The sequence below is a fragment of the Balaenoptera borealis genome (assembly GCF_965194805.1).
Source record: "Balaenoptera borealis genome assembly, chromosome: 10".
NCBI classification, from domain to species: domain Eukaryota; kingdom Metazoa; phylum Chordata; class Mammalia; order Artiodactyla; family Balaenopteridae; genus Balaenoptera; species Balaenoptera borealis.
The window spans coordinates 118,110,924-118,127,724 of NC_138874.1; the positions used below are offsets into that span (position 1 = coordinate 118,110,924).

The 16,801-nt window shown below is 45.8% G+C and overlaps 1 protein-coding gene, 1 long non-coding RNA gene and 1 pseudogene across 3 annotated transcripts in view; 2 read left to right on the forward strand and 1 right to left on the reverse strand.

The window, feature by feature from the left end:
* Positions 1 to 865: 865 nt before the first annotated feature.
* Positions 866 to 16,801, forward strand: part of LOC309636012 — a 57,069-nt gene continuing 41,133 nt past the window's right edge. The window contains exon 1 of the long non-coding RNA XR_014249170.1: positions 866 to 991. This is a non-coding gene — a long non-coding RNA (uncharacterized lncRNA). The remainder of the gene's footprint in view (positions 992 to 16,801) is intronic.
* On the reverse strand, positions 5,927 to 8,498 carry LOC309635971 (myosin-2-like). Its single transcript, XM_082407868.1, has 3 exons — positions 8,387 to 8,498; positions 8,145 to 8,301; positions 5,927 to 6,319 (listed from the first exon to the last, which is right to left on the reverse strand). The coding sequence occupies exons 1-3, from the start codon at positions 8,495 to 8,497 to the stop codon at positions 6,225 to 6,227; spliced, it is 363 nt and encodes a 120-aa protein (XP_082263994.1). The 5' UTR covers position 8,498; the 3' UTR covers positions 5,927 to 6,224.
* On the forward strand, positions 9,670 to 12,779 carry LOC309604752 (UBX domain-containing protein 4 pseudogene; annotated as a pseudogene). The gene has a single exon. The product of its transcript is annotated as a UBX domain-containing protein 4 pseudogene (transcript).

Here is a 16,801-nt window from a genome sequence, read left to right on the forward strand (position 1 = left end):
TTTATGGACTTAAAACTGACCATACTCATGAGATGAGTATGATCTGGGTGACCTTTTCTGCGTGACCTCTTTGACTTAGAATGTTTTCAATGTTCATCCATGTTCTAACATGTATCATCAGTGCTTCATTCATTTTTTTCATTGTGATTAAAAATAACATTTACCATTTAAACCATTTTGAGTATACAGTTCTGTGGCATTAACTATATTCACATTGTTGTACAAATATTCTCACCATCCATCTCCAGAACCGATTCATTTTCCCCATGGGAAACTGTGTATCAATTTCTCTACATTTTTGCCAAACTTTGTTATTTTTAATTCTCTTGATTATAGGCCTTCTAGTGTTTGTGGAGGGGTATGGCGTTGTGGTATTAATGTGCATTTCCATCGTGACTAACGATGTTTAACATCTCTTCAGGTGTTTGTTGACCATTTGTATGTGTTATCTGGAGAAGGGTCTTTTCAAGTCCTTTTTCCATTAAAAAAAATTGGGTTGTTTGCGGGGAACTGCAGCTCCCCCGCCCAAGCCGGGTCCCGGCAAGCGCTCCTGCCGGCGGCCTTGGTCTCGGTGAGTCCAGCCTGGAGCGGTCTCCGCGCCGCAGGGGCCCGCGCGCCGGGGCGTCGCTAGCGGCCTCGCAGGGGCGCCGCTTCCTGCCTCGCGCTCGCAGAAGAGGAGACGCCGGCCACAGGCGTCCGTGCCCGGAGCGCCGAGATCGTGCTGTGCCGCGCGGACGCGGCGCCGGCGGGGCGGGTCTCGCTCGGCATTGGCTGCGGCTCACCTGAGCGCGCCGGCGGTCTGCGCGTCTCTCCCGGAAGTGGGCGTCCAGGCCAGAGCGCACCTGGCGCGGGGCGTCCTCGGGGCTCCTCGCCGCCGGCGACACGGCGCGGGTCTAGGGATCCAGCGCGCGGCGGCCGGGAACGACCCCTCCCGTGGGTTCCTGGCACCCCAGCGGCATCCGAGCGCGGAGCGGAGGGCCGCGGACCGCAGGTAAGGGGACAGGGGCTCGTGGGGGTGGGTGGAGGAGGGAACAACGACTCACACCAGAGCTGTTTGGCACAGTCGCGGAGCTCCCTAACCTGGCGGCCGCAGGAAGGGCTCGCCTTTGAGTAGAGGCTTTGAGGACAGGCCCGAGCCTACACCCTCCAATTTTACAAAACATCTGCTGGTGTAAAGTTCACTCCCGCGCGGTTTTCCCAAGTAGCCAAGTGCCCCTGGCGAGGTCTCTACAAGGAGAACGTGAGAGGGCCGGTCGCCCGGAGAGACTTGCCCTTGGCCTATGGCAAGGACAGGAGATTTATCTTGCATGGTGATTTCACCTGCTGTGACCGCCCCCCAAACCCCACTCTGCGCAGCTGGGCCAGCTCTGCTTCCTGCACGTCTCCAGCCCCAGCAGGCCCTTGGCCACCTACTGGGATGGGTTAGGGTTAGGGTTTAGGGTTTAGGGTTTAGGGTTAGGGTTTAGGGTTTAGGGTTTAGGGTTAGGGTTTAGGGTTTAGGGTTAGGGTTAGGGTTAGGGTTAGGGTTAGGGTTAAGGTTAGGGTTGTTAGGATTAGGGTTTAGGGTTAGGGTTAGGGTTTAGGGTTAGGGTTTAGGGTTTAGGGTTTAGGGTTAGGGTTAGGGTTAGGTTTAGGGGTTAGGGTTCGGGTTAGGGTTAAAAATGCAAGTTCTGGGGTTGGGCAAATCTGGGTTCAGACCGTCGTTTACAAACTGTCTTCGTGCAAATCGTGTGTTATTTTTCTAAGACTCAGCTTCTACCTTTATGAAACGGGGGTAGCAGTGGTGCTGATCCCAGAGGTTTTGTTGAGGCAAAGCTCTTTTCTCAGTTCCTAGCATGCGTGAGTGCTCAATGCACTTAGTTAATATTACGGTTATTGACCCTGGAGATACTCCCCAAAGCTAAAGGCCAGAGGCCTGACAGGTGTATTGAGGAGGTGGGTGCCTACTGTGAGCCGGAGGTGGCAGGTAACCGGAGGAATGGAACGGCTGCTGCAGAGCGGGACTGTTTTTCTCCTGCTTTAGACTTTTCTGTATTTTCTAGATTTTCTTAAAAGAACCATGTAGATGGTTTTGTACCCTGAAAACTTCCAACAAAAACTTTAAAGACCTTATCCATGCAAACATTTACTCTAAAAAGCTGGAGAATGGAACTGAAGGCCTATTTTGGAGAACTTTCTGTATTCCCATTTCCTGGAATCTTCTGAAATGGAACCAAGTGGGGGAGGGGTGTGATCTGTACTAATTCTCTGAGCTCTTGGGTCTAATCACTGAGCATCCCTGCATCCCAGCTTCCTCCTGAGATCATGGGTACCTCTCAGTTCATAAATTCAACAATTCCTTACGTAAGTAAATAAACACACAAAATACTTACATCAGTGGCCAACAGTTCCTCACTGTCATCAATACTGGCCACGGTGACCTCTCCTTGGCTCACAAAGGGGAAGTCAAAGGGGTTGGTTGAAATGAGAAGCAGGTCTGTGAAGCAGAAGGATCCCTTTAGCATCTTATGCACAACTGACTCTGAGTTTTTTTCCAATGTGATCGATTTGGAAGATGAGAATGATAACCAAGGAACTTACCCATAAGTTCCGGCTTCTTGTTTGACATGATTTGGTAAAAAATATGATAGCCTCTCTCACGGGATAACTGAAATGCCACCCTGGATTTTTCTAAGAGATCTAAGATAACAAAAAACGATGTGATTTTAGGGTCCCCAGGAGATGCCTCTGTGGCCAAAGCCAAGGTGCCAGATAGAGTGTTTGGACTCACAGGTTTCAATGTCCGCTGACACCAGCTTTCCTGTGGCTCCAAAGTGAATGCGAATGAACGTCCCCTGTCCAAAGACAGATTGAAAAACACAGTTATTTTCTTTCTATGGTACTGTAGCCAGCTTCTGTTAGGTACTACTGAGGATGGGTGGGCTGTGTAGGCTCACGGAGGAGGTGATGCCAGAAGCATGAGGACCTTCCTCCTCTCTGTTTGCTTGGCATCTGGTCCCCACGCCGGCTCAGCCAAGACTCAGGTAGCTCTGCCCAAAGCACCTGGCCCTGTTCCCACAGCTCTGGGGATGCCTGCAGGCTCCCTCTCAAGTCTCTGTTTGGGACCACCTCACACCTGACTGTCTCCTTGGTCTTTATCCTGCTCAAACTCTTTGTAACACCTTTGAACTGATAACCTGGTTGGACTATCTGACTTCTTTTTTGCCTCTGGATGTTACTTCTGAGATTTCTTGCCTCAGTTTTCCTTACTACTTACTACATGCAAACCTAGCCCCCAGGCCAGGCCTCCTGGCTCCCCAAAGACCCACTCAGCACTTGGGTTCCCCCAATCTTGGGGAGTGAGGGGTGAAATTATATATAGTATATATGTGTGTGTGTATACTCCCTTCTTACATCATCTGCTTAATTGGTCGCTACCACTCTGTGAGCCAATTGGAGGGCAAAAATATTGCCTTGCTTGTTCACCCACAGACCCTGGAATGTAGTACATCCTCAGTAGTATTCTCAGTATTCTCTGAATGAAGCCTAAGAAGAGTTAATGAAGGACCAGTGTAGGTTTATGTGAATTATGTGTTCGCTCTTCAGGAGTTCTAGCTGCTGAATGCAAGTGCCTCTGGGTACTTGCTCTACTGGCCAGTGAAATTAGATAGGAGACTGGATACTTGTTTATTTGCCAGTGTCGGAAGTAAATGCCTCTTTGGTTGAGCTAATCCTAAGTGAAACATTGAAGGATGGGACATATCCTTCAGTATCTTCAGTATCAACTTCTTCCCAATTTTTGAGCTCTGCTGCCTCCACCAGGTTTTCCCTCCTCCCAGCACCTCCTGACTTGGAGAAGGTCAGATCTGCTAACTAACTTCACACTAAGGTTTTCATGGCTAATAAGTCAGTGGATACTGTTCAATGGACTTATGTACTTTAAAATGCTTCCACCTGAAGAGACCAATTTTAGCATAGAGAAGTCATTTTGTACTTGTGGAATTTGAATCTTGAATCCTTGTGACTTCAGGAGGCTCTGAGGTGATGCTGATTAGTTAGGGAAGGACAGCTAAATCTTCCTTCGGCTGGGAATAAGACAAAATGTTCTTTGAAGGGTTATCAGAACATCCCGGTTGGGCAGCTTGATCTGAAGCGCTTGGGGGTAGACTAAGGCCAGGTATATCCTAGTTTATGTGGCCATTTTTCATATTCAGCATTGGAGGAGAGGGTTTTCTTTCTGGGGGTCATTGACAATTGGACTGAGTCTTAACGAATCTCAAAGAGTTGTCATTCCTCACGGTCTTGGCATCTGCAAAGGCCTCCAGGAGGGGGTTGGCCTGGATGATCTGGTCTTCCAGGGTTCCCTAATAATAAGTGAGAAGAGGAAAAGAGAGGACTTTGGACGTCTTCCGAAGTAACTTCCCAGTGACTCAAAAGTGTGGATGCTCCGGGAAGGTCCCAGGGAGAGATGTCGCCCAGCTCAGGCTGGTGGCAGGTACAGTTGTGCTGAGTACCCACAGGCCCATCCCCACCCCACCCAAGGAGGCTTCAAGGTCCCATCGTAGAAGGAGTCTTAGCACAGCATCAAAGTGGCTTCTGGCCACACCAGATTCCAGGTTGGAGCCCTACCCGCTACCTCTCAATCTCCCAGAAGGCCTTTCTTCTCTGATAACATTTTATCATAAATTATGGATTTGTAAAATATAGACCTCTGTTCCTGCATGCACCAGGACCCATTTATACAGATATTCGGGTTCAGAAGTAGAAACAGACTGTGAGCAATGAAAGTGACCCATATGATAGAAACAGTGGTTCTCAAAAAAAATGTTTAAGTTGCATAAAATATTTTGTGAGAATTATTACGTAGAAATCCACTTATAGAAAGCAGAGTTTTCACCTTTCCCCCTTCCCCACATGATTGCTTGCCTTTCTGACTTCAGAGCTGTTTGGAAACTACTGTCCAGCCCAGTGGTTCTCAAAGTGTGATCCCTGGACAGGGCATGAACAATGGGAACATGACAGAAATGCAACATGCCAGGATTTTGAATGTGAGACAGGAATTTCAGTCAGAAATTCTGGGCCTGGGGACCAGCAATCCGTTGTTAACGAACCCTCCTGGTGATTCTGACGTGCACTCCAGTTTGAGAACCACTGGCCTAAACCATTCCTTCTCCAAAGGAGGATGTGGAGTTGTTCAAGGTCACTCGGCTGTTGCTGATGGAGCTGGTGCTAGAGCCCGAGTCCACAAGGTGGAGCCATTTCCTGCCTTGCCCAGTAAACACCCCCTGGGGCAGGACCTCGTGCTGTGCACAAAGCCCTGCAGACACTTGGGGCTCACCTGGGGTTTCAGTTATACTCATTCCAGCAAGCCTTCCAGGTGCAGGAAGCTGCTCACCTACATCTTGCCCGGCCGCTGCTCCTTCCTCTTCTCCCCAGTGACCGCAGTTGCTGCAAAGTGCTGGATCACACACTTGGTGTTCACTGTCTTCCCAGCCCCGGATTCTCCGCTGTTGATTTAAAAGTAAGTGAGAGGGACTTCCCTGGTGGTCCAGTGGTAAAGAACCCGCCTTGCAATGCAAGGGACGCGGGTTCAATCCCTGGTCAGGGAAATAAGATCCCACATGCCGCGGGGCAACCGAGCCCGCACGCCATAACTACTGAGCTTGCGCACCTCAATTAGAGCCCACGTGCCACAAACTACAGATCCCACGTGCTCTGGTGCCTGCGTGCCACAACTACAGAGCCCACGCACTCTGGAGCCTGCGTGCCACAACTAGAGAAGAGAAAACCCGCCCGCCACAACTAGAGAGAAGCCTGTACACCACAGCGAAGAGCCCACGCGCCCCAACAAAAGATCCCGAGTGCTGCAACTAAGACCCGACACACCCAAAAATAAATAAAATATAATAAAGTAAAATAAAATAAAATAAAGTGAGATACACAGACATAGAGAACAGACTTGTAATTGCCAAGGGGACCAAGGAAAGGGGGAATGGAGGACAAATGGATTGAGAGTTTGGGATGAGTAGATGCAAACTATTAGATATAGAATGCATAACCAACAAGGTCCTACTGCATTGCACAGGGAACTATATTCAATACCTTGTGATAAAACAAAATGGAAAAGAATATGAAAAGGAATATATATGTATAACTGAATCACTTTGCTGTACAGCAGACATTAATACAACATTGTAAATCAAGTATACTTCAATAAAATAAATTTTTTTAAAAAAGTAAGTGAGCTAAAGGAGAGCAGAAGGAATGGACAGACCCTTCCAAGTCATCATGGCAACAACACAGGTTACTGACGCGATGAGGACGGACTGGTTGTCTCGATCTAGAAATGCAGAAGGAAGCAGGACAGAATAAATAAACAACATACAGGCAGGATATACAAATCAGGCAACATTGGGGGTAGACAGAGCCCATGAGTTCTAGTTCTGGCTTTGCCATTAACTAGTGGTGTGATGATTTGGGCATGTCGAATCTTCTTGGAGACAATTTGTGCAGATTTCCCAAATGCTGGATGTGTAACGTGGGCAGCATGGGAAGTGAACAGTGAGTCCCACAGTGTGGAAGTTATTCGTGTTCACAGATCTTTACCTCCTCAATAGCGCTTTCTTATCTCCCTTTTCAAAAAAGAGAGCAAGTCTCAGACTTAGAACTTGAAAGAAGCCACAGCTTCTAATTAGAATTTATGGACACTGATTTGTTGTCATTGCCTTTTTCTTTCACCTTTACTTTCTACTTGTGGACAGTGACCGTGGTTTTCCATTTACAAGAGTGTTATAGGTTGAATTGTGTTCCCCCCAACAAACTAATATGTTGAGGCCCTAACTAACCCCCAGTACCTCAAAATGTGACCTTATTTGGAAATAGGGTCATTGCAGATGTAATTAGTGAAGATGAGGTCATACTGGAGTAGGTGGGCCCCTAATCCAATATGACTGGTGTCCTTATAAAAAGAGAAATTTGGAGACAGATGAGAACACAATGTGAAGATGAAAGTGCAGATCAAGGTGATGATTCTATAAGCCAAGGGATGGCAAGGATGGCCAGCAAACCACCGGAAGCTGGGAGAGTGGCCTGGACCACATTCTCCCTCTCGGCCCTCAGAGGGAACCAACCCTGCTGACACCTTGATCTCAGACTTCCAGGCTCCAGAGCTGTGACACAATGCATTTCTGTTGCTTAGGCCACCCAGTGTGTAGTACTTGGTTACGGCAGTCCTAAGAAACTAATACTAATAGTGATATTATTCTTCCTTTTTTTAAAAAATAGTTTTCCTCCAGATCAAAGGGCAGATTTGTTCGGTTCCTATTTTGTTTTTATTTTTGGCCACACCACGTGGCATGTGGGATCTTAGTTCCCTGACCAGGTATCGAATCCGTGTCCCCTGCAGTGGAAGCACAGAGTCTTAACCATTGGACCGCCAGGGAATTCCCTATTCTTCCTTTTTGAAATGGACGGAACTTCAGTCACTATAAGGAAAGATTTTAAATATGCAGAAATGGCCAGGATTGCGAATGTGACATTGGAATGGCTGAAGTTTGGGCAACATTGTCCTGGATGACTTTTAAGCATCTTCAGATCTCAGATGCTTGCTTCTACTTCTTCTCTCTGCACCAAGTCAAATCAGGTGAAAGTGGAACAGACCGAAGTGATGTTAGGCATGACAAGGGTGACAGTATTACCACATCTCTGCTATTTCATCTGCTATTCTGGAAATTTAAGGAGGAGAAAGAGGGAGCCTGAGAAAACAGGTGAAGGGAAGTTGCTGTGCCCATTTCTCCAACTTTGCATTCCTAAGTGGCTACTAATATAGTCTCTCTTCCAAGTGTGTTCCTGTTGGGGGTTTCTTTGGAGGTGGGGGCAGCGCATCTCCTTGTGCTTCACATCCACCCCCAGAGAAGCATGTACTTAGTGTGGCTTCAGTCCCAAGCTCTGGCTTAAGAACCGTGACTGGTAATGGAAGATACTGCGCCCCTGGCTTTCCATCCTGACATCCTCTGAATCTACTGAGGTCACTTTGGTCATTGCACCGTTTGGATGACCAAAGCCTGTGAAGGGCTCGAGTAATTAACTAAGAACCAGTGCAGTTAAAGGACTTGAATACTTCACTAAAACTATTTTTTAAAATATGGATTAAAGAAATTACTCACCAGTCATCATGAACTGATAGGCGTTGTCAGAGATGGAGAAGATGCGGGGCGGGGCCTCCTGGTGCTTTTTGCCTCTGTAGGCCGTCACCACCTCAGGGTTGTACACCGGCAGCCACTGGTAGGGGTTGACGGTGACACAGAAGAGGCCTGAGTAGGTCTGAGAAAATCAGAAAATTCAACCTATGGATCTTGACTTTACTAAGAGAAGGAAATGGAATAAAGAGAGGTTGAAGGGTACTCACGTAGATCATCCAGGCTGCGTAACGCTCTTTGAGGTTGTACAGCACTCCTGGCTCGTGTAGGTGGGTCATCATGGCCATGTCCTCGATCTTGTCAAATTTGGGAGGGATCATGGGGAAGACTTGGTCACTGTTCAGAGTGAGTGTCTGGATATTGAGAGGAAAATCACATGATGAGTGGGAGAGCCGATGTGGTGACCTACCAGTGGGGTGAAAATGGTGAGATATTGTGGTGAGATTACCCCATTACCGTGGTTAACTTTATGGATCATCTCTGTGCCCAGAGATGATCTGTAAATAACTGTTCTTGATAAATCTAAGACTGGTCAAACTGTATAACCAATTCTGGTCTGATGCCCCCAAGTCAGCATGCCATTCTGTGTGCCAGAAGAGGGTTACAGGTGTGCAAAGTTATAGAGCCCTTCAGCCTCAGGGTGGCCAGGTGGAACTCAGGATGGCCAAGGCCACAGCAGCTTGCCTCTGTTTACCCCATTTGCTATGAGTGCTGCAATGAGATCAAGCTTGGAAGATTGGAAAAAACTCTTCCAGTGTATTCTGTAAATCTCCACCTCAATACCTCTGCTCATGTGGGTCCCTTTGTCTGGAATATATCTACATTGAAATTACATCTAGCAACCTTCAAAGCTCTTCTGAAGTGCCACCTCTTCCATGACCTGTTTCTGCTCTCCCCTGTCTTTTCAAGGCTTCCAGAATTCCTTGCACCGCTGCCCTAATAGTTAAAACATTTGGACTTGAAGCATGGTCCATGCCTGAACAGTATTTTGAGACTATTACCTAATTTTCCCCTCTCTGTTTTCCCTCCCCTTTAAGCATACAACTGGCACTCCATTACTCAGGAAAGGTAGAAAATAGGGCATAAAAGCGAGAGAGCCTGTAAGCCTTTCTAGCGTTTGTTTTCCAAAAGCCCGAATCCTCAGAAGAGCTTTGAGGGTTTTACCAAAAAGATAAAAGGGAGGAGATTTGTTGATATAGACCAAATCTCTTGAGGAAAGGAAGCCCTTCTGCCCCACCGCCCTAAACTAGAGAGAGAGGGACATCCAAAATAGCATAAGGAAGATGGAAAAATCTGTGTGTCCTGAAGGTTCAGAAACTGGGGCGCTCCTTCCACTTCCGGGACTGCAGGGCCTGCAGTCTCCCGGGCTCCCGCACGCACCGACTTGCCAACGAGACAAAGGACGGGGGCGCGCTGCCAATGGCGACGCGTAGCGTCATGCGTCATAGGGCGCGCCGCGGCCTGCGCGCTTCATGCCTCCTGGGAGCCGCTGATGGGCCCGCGTGCCGGTGCAGAGCCGGAGGCGGTCCACGGGGGCCCAAAGACAGAGAAGGCGGGGCCGGCTCCGGGACCGAGGCGGCAACACGCCGAGCGAGCGCCTGTGCCGAGGGCAGCGATACTGTGGTTCCAGGGCGCCATTCCGGCCGCCATCGCGTCGGCCAGGAGGAGCGGCGCGGTCTTCGTGGTGTTCGTGGCAGGTGATGATGAACAGGCTACACAGATGGCTGCAAGTTGGGAAGATGAGAAAGTGACCGAAGCATCTTCCAACAGTTTTGTTGCTGTGAAAATCGATACCAAAAGTGAAGCCTGCCTACAGTTTTCACAGATCTTTCCTGTAGTGTGTGTTCCATCCAGTTTCTTTATTGGAGACAGTGGAATTCCCTTGGAAGTAATAGCAGGAAGTGTTCCTGCAGATGAACTTGTTACCAGAATCCACAAAGTCCGGCAGATGCACTCGTTAAAAGGTGAAATATCAGTGGCAAATAGTGGCCAGTGAGAAAGTTCAGTCTCTACTCCATCCACCTCATTTGATCAGAACAACACTTCTGAAAACTGTCAGTCCAGAAATGTAGAGCTCTGTGAGACACCACCCACTTCTGATACAAAGTCAGATTCTGCAACAGGAGGAGAAATTTCAGGCCAGGCCACTGTGTCTCCAGAGCCTGGTGGATGTTCAAATCAGAGACCTACAGAGGAGCTCACCGTCAGAGTGGAAAGACTAACCAAAAAACTTGAAGAAAAGAGAGAAGAGAAAAGGAAAGAGGAAGAACAGAGAGAGATTAAGGAGGAAATTGAGAGGAGGAAAACTGGAAAAGAAATGTTGGATTATAAAAGAAAGCAAGAAGAAGAATTAACAAAAGGAATGTTAGAGGAAAGGAACAGAGAAAAGGCAGAAGATAGGGCAGCTCGAGAGCGTATAAAACAGATGATTGCACTGGACCGTGCAGAGAGAGCTGCTCGTTTTGCAAAGACAAAGGAAGAAGTAGAAGCTGCTAAAGCTGCTGCCCTGCTGGCCAAACAGGCAGAAATGGAAGTCAAGAGAGACTCTTCCACAACAGAAAGAAGCAGTGTTGCGAGAATTCAATTCCGTCTTCCTGATGGTTCTTCCTTCACAAATCAGTTCCCTTCTGATGCTCCTCTAGAAGAAACAAGGCAGTTTGCTGCACAGACTGTTGGCAACACTTACGGTAATTTTTCATTAGCGACAATGTTTCCCAGGAGGGAATTTACCAAAGAAGATTATAAAAAGAAATTACTGGATTTGGAACTTGCCCCAAGTGCTTCAGTGGTACTGTTGCCAGCAGGAAGACCAACTACATCCATGGTACATTCCTCCAGTGGCGACTTTTGGACATTCTTGGGGACAGTACTTTACCCATTCCTTGCCATCTGGAGATTGTTTAGCAACTTCTTATTTAGTAATCCTCCTCCTGCACAGACCTCGGTGAGAGCAGCATCATTGGAATCCTCAAACCTTGCATCCTCTAGCAACTCAGAAAAAAGGGAACCAGTCAGAAAAAGAGTGCTGGAGAAACGGGGGGAAGACTTTAAAAAGGAGGGCAAGATATACAGATTGAGGACTCAAGACGATGGTGAAGATGAAAACAACACTTGGAATGGAAATTCTACTCAACAGATGCAGTGTGACAAGGACAATATGTGCAGTAATCATTGTTTCTCTTATGATTTAATTCAACTAAAATTCTACTGGAGAAGTGGGACTGCTTTATGTTTTCCAACTCATCTACAAAGTGTCTCTTTATTCCTGCTTAGTGGGTTAAAGTTGTTTAACCTCAGATAAGTCAAGAGATAAAATAACTGGCTGCTAGGTCCTTGTATATGGTAACCAACTGCTAGAAGCCTAAAATAGCAAAAGGTCTGCGACAGCCTCCCTTTATCAGCTTTCTTGTTTAGTATTTCATATGCCCATTAGCCCTGTGCTCTCAGATGATATGTTTTGTTTAGGGCTGTTTTGCTCCAGAACTCCTCAGCCCACACAAAGTAACTGGTGTGTCACTGAATAATTTGATCTTGAGTCAGAGCGTTTTAACTAGCCAATCAGATGATAATTTGGGTTTAACTTTTCTCTTCTTGCTCATCAGCTGCAAGCAAAATCTTGTAGTTTTTAATCTTACTTAAACACTGGATAAAAAAAATCTTTTCCAAAAAAAAAAAAAAAAGAAACTGGGGCTTGTTTCTTAGCAATCCTTCAGGGGGGCAGTGACACCCCATGCGGTATTACTGAAAATGTGGCATGGCTCTGGGGAGGGGACCCCAATAGTAACTCCAGAAAATTTATTTCCGGCCCTGTGAAAAGAGGCTGACACCAGAGGTTAAGTTTAATAATAACAATCATCATCATCATCATCGTCATCATCATCTGTCTTGTATGCTTGAATTTGTGAACTGCGATTCATACCTACCATGTACTCTTTTTTTAAAAAATTATTTTATTTATTTATTTTTGGCTGCGTTGGGTCTTCCTTACTGCACACGGGCTTTTCTCTAGTTGTGGCGAGTGGGGGCTACTCTTCGTTGCGGTGCACGGTCTTCTCATTGTCATGGCTTCTCTTGTTGCAGAGCACAGGCTCTAGGCACACGGGCTTCAGTAGTTGTGGCACACGGGCTGAGTAGTTGTGGCTCGCGGGCTCTAGAGTGCAGGCTCAGTAGTTGTGGCACACGGGCTTAGTTGCTCCGCGGCATGTGGGATCTTCTGGGACCGGGGATTGACCCCGTGTCCCCTGCATCGGCAGGCGGATTCTTAACCTCTGTGCCACCAGGGAAGTCCCCATACCCACCATGTACTCTTGATTCCTACACTAGATGATAAACTTTGGGGAAGCGGGACTGAGATTTGCTCATATTTGCAGAGTGATAGACACTGTGACCTAGACATGGTGCGTGTCCAGTAAGGATTGAATTGAATGGTGCTCTGTAATTCTCTGCATTAAATTAGGCATTGCCTCTGGAGCTCCCTCTGTAAGTCACTCTGCAGCCTAGAGAGTTCTATTTGGTATATTCGCCCATCCAGCAGCAATCTGTATCAATCTCTCCCTTAAACAGTCCAAACTCTTCCACCACCACCTTCCCCTTTCTCCAAAGCAAACATCACAAAAACTCTCAAAGCCCAAGTCCTCGAAGGAAAGAGCCAGAGGAAAGGTATGTGCCATGGCAGTTTTTACCTGCGACTTCACTCAGAGTAGATCAATGTGAGTCTTGTTCTATCTTCAGATTCCTATGGGCCAGCATGCAATTTCTACTATTCTACTCCAAAGGCAAAGGGGGATGCCCATGTTAGCAAGGACATCTGAGATCAACACTTACCCGGTTGTCGAGGGTCTCGACTGTGACTTTGTCATTTTCCTTGCTCTGGATCATACCTTTCACGTAAAATTCCTTATCATCCACTGCAAAGCAAGCTTTCTTAGAATCAAATGGGCGATTTGGAGCCTCGATTCTCTCCTTCTCTGATTTCCACAGGTAGGGAGCTGCTTCTCCAAAAATGGCCATCTCTGCATCAGAGCTCATGACTGCAGGGGCTGGGAAGACCAGGGCTGCTGAATCTGGAGCTTTGGGGAGCTCCATCCTGTTATTTCCATTCAGACAGGGGGCCAGATTCAAAAGTTCCTGGGATTAACCTACGTTCTGAGGAATCCAGGACCTGGTATAGGGGCCTAGAGTGGGCAAGTGGGGGTGAGCTAAAGGAGATATTTTACTCCAAGAAAAAAGTTTGAGGGGACATCTCTTAGTCCAGCTCCAGGTGTGGAAGTCTAAACCAATTAGAGGAAGCCAAGCTGAGCCTAATAAAGGAGGCCTCAGAAAATACTTCCTTAATTACACATCACATTTGAGCCTCATGATCTCGGTGTCATTCCCAAATCTTAAGGGTGTCTGAAAAGAATTACTGGAATGTTGATAATTCCTAGTAGAAAGTTCAGATAGCCCAGTGAAAAGTAATGACTTGAACATAAAGTACTGCCACACTTGTTTAGCCAATTACAGGCAACAAGGTGATAGGAGACATTATGGCCTAGTGCAATGGTTCCAAACTTTAATATGCACCAGAATTACCTGGACAGCTTGTTAAAACACAGATTTCTGGGCCTCACCCCCAGAGCTTCTGATTCAGTAGGTATGGGATGGGGCCTGAGAATATGCATTTCTAGCAAGTTCTTAGGCAATGCTGGTGGTGCATTCATCAGCTGATGGTGAATTCATCATTGTGGTCCAGGGACCACACTCTGAGAACTGCTGGTGTAGGGCCTTCTGACTCCAAGAGTGGTCCTTGAACATGTTGCATCAGCATCACCGAGGAGTTGTTAGACATTCAGAATCTCAGAACCACCCCGCATTACAAAACCAGAATCTGCACTTTAACAAGATCTCCAGGTGATTTCTAGGCATAGTAGCGTTGAGAAGTACTGGGCTTAAGGCAGGGGTCTCCAAACTTTAGTTATGTGTAGCAGTGTCGGGGTGTGACAAACAGTGTTTAATTAAATACCTGCTTTAGAACTCACTGCTTAGCGTGTGTGTGTGTGAGCATGTACGTATGGTGTGTTTATGTATCTTTCTGCCTCTCTCTCTCTGTCCACCCTCCCGCTCATCCCCCCCGTCACTTCTTTCCAAACCATCCCCTTTCACAGACCTTCTCTTTATGTGTTTTCCTTGCTTAGAAGCTAGAAAAATTTGGCTTAAAGTCCCGGCACTGAACTTGGTCAAACCACTTAACTTCTTTGGGCCACTAATTTCACTTAAAATGAAGAAGCAAGCCTAGCTCATTTCTAAGGCCCCTGCAGGTTGTGTGACTTTTCTGGTTCCTTTTCCTCATCTGCATTTGCTTTTCCTGTTCCCTCTGGACCTCTTCCCGTATCCTTCCTGACCCTCTACTTCTTTTCCCCACAACTCTTCCCCTTCTCCCTTTCTTTCTCTGCGTTTTCCTTTCCATACATTCTTCTGTAAGTGACCATAAAATGGAGTTCAATTACACACATGTATCCCCATATCTCTCTTAAGAAATAGGTCATATGTTTTGAATAAAGCCTTTTATGTTTCCTATTAAAAGTGGGAAAATTGAACATTTTATGGTTGTCTCTTGGAACTTCCCCCGCCCTCAATCTTACACTTTATGAAATTACTCTTCATTGGTAACTGACTGTTGTTTCAATATCCCTCCTTGAGACTCTGGGGGGATCTAGTCCTACAGAAAGAGGAGCAACTGCTTCCCTCTGGATCTTATTCAGGATAAGTTGCATTTCGATTTTACTTTGGCCAGCGGCTCTGCTGAACCATCTGTGTGCTCGTGGTTAAGTTTTCATAGTTAAGAGATTGGAACTCAATATAGCACCGCAAAGAGGACCTCTGGCTTGCAGGCTTCATGCGGTTTAAATTTTCTCAGTTACTGCTTGGTGGAGAGGAAGAATTCATCCATATTGTTTCCTCATCTGTGAAGATAGTCCCTACTTTTGTGGCTTAAGTGAGTTTTACGACAGCAGCAGTTCTCAAGCTTTGTTTTCTCAGAACCCCTTCACACTCTTAAAAACCATTGAGAACCCAGTGAGTTTGGTTTATGCAGGTCATATCTACCAATATTTATGGTATTAGAAGTCAAAATTGAGAAAATCTAATTCATTTAAAGTTCCTATCAAATTCATTGCATGTTAACATTAATGACATATTTTTATGAAAATGACTATATTTTCCAAAACAAAAAAATTAGTGGCAAGAGTACCATTGTTTTTCATTTTTGCAACTCACTTTAATGTCTGCTGAGTAGAAGATGGATGGGTTTTCATGCTTGCTTCTGTATTCTGTCTGTTGCTGTATGGTTTTTTGTTTTTTTGTTTTTTGGTTAAAGTAGATATAGAAAATCTTTCACAGATATATAATTTGGAAAAGGAAAGAGTATTTTAATTGCCCTTTCACATAATTGTGGAAATTCTTTTTAGATACTATACCAAAACTTGACACGTGGTAGTTTCTGTGGTAGTTCCTTAAAGGCTAGTTGCAATGTGGAATCTGAAACCATATCAACAAACATTATGATCTGTTGGTCTGTGTTGAACTTTGAATGAAACTTTTACCCATGTGTAAACATCATACGTTGATCATTTGGAAAATATTGTTTACTGAATTATACAGAACTTCCAAATATTGGCACGTTTCATTATACAGTATAAAAAATCACAATCATTAATATCAGTACTGATCTCATTAGAAAATTCAAATATTAGGACGTTGTCAAGCTAATGATAGTAGACACAAGTCTTACAAAATTTTAAGTTTTGCTTGAAAACTCAACTATATCATTAGTAAAAAATACTGTCAGTAGTTTTCCTTGAAAGGATAAACACACTTCACTGCTTTTTGAGAAACTGTGTGCCAGATATACAAGTCTGAGAAACAATAGTTTGTCCGCTAGTCATTCTTTCAAGTAAAAATGGTGCTTCATGAATCAAGTGGCCGGTTCATCTTGCAACTCAGACAACTGCACATGTGTTTTTCCTTGAGACAAATGTCAAAGTCCAGTGTGCAAAAGGAGTGCTTTTCATGAACTTCCTGATTGATCATGTAGAATATTATAAAGATGTGGATACATTTGAGATGTAGTCAAATTAATACTTTCCATTGCTGCAAATTTTAGGTCATTTTTCAATGAAGCTGGCTTTTTAAAAAAATTATTTATTTATTTATATTTATTTTTGGCTGCGTTGGGTCTTTGTTGCTGCGTGCAGGCTTTCTCTAGTTGCGGCGAGTGCTACTCTTCGTTGCGGAGCGCGGGCTTCTAATTGCGGTGGCTTCTCTTGTTGCGGAGCATGGCCTCTAGGCATGCGGGCTTTGGTAGTTGTGGCACACGGGCTCAGTGGTTGTGGCTCACGGGCTTAGTTGCTCCGCAGCATGTGGGATCTTCCCGGACCAGGACTCGAACCCGTGTCCCCTGCATTGGCAGGCGGATTCTTAGCCACTGTGCCACCAGGGAAGTCCTGAAGCTGGCTTTTTAAATTAAAAAAAAATTCTTTTTCACTGTCAGTGTATGGCTGTGAAGAATACTATGACTATTAGTACAGCTTGGTGCCAAGTCTTGATTTGTAATAAAGTGTCAGATCGTCTATCCATCCTTGCTTTTG

Coding starts and splice junctions, on each gene's coding strand:
- LOC309635971 (XM_082407868.1), bottom strand. CDS start 8,497: ATGATCCCTCCCAAATTTGACAAGATCGAGGACATGGCCATGATGACC. Junction 8,302..8,386: donor ACGCAGCCTGGATGATCTAC/GTGAGTACCCTT, acceptor TGATTTTCTCAG/ACCTACTCAGGCCTCTTCTG. Junction 6,320..8,144: donor CTATCAGTTCATGATGACTG/GTGAGTAATTTC, acceptor CTGCATTTCTAG/ATCGAGACAACCAGTCCGTC.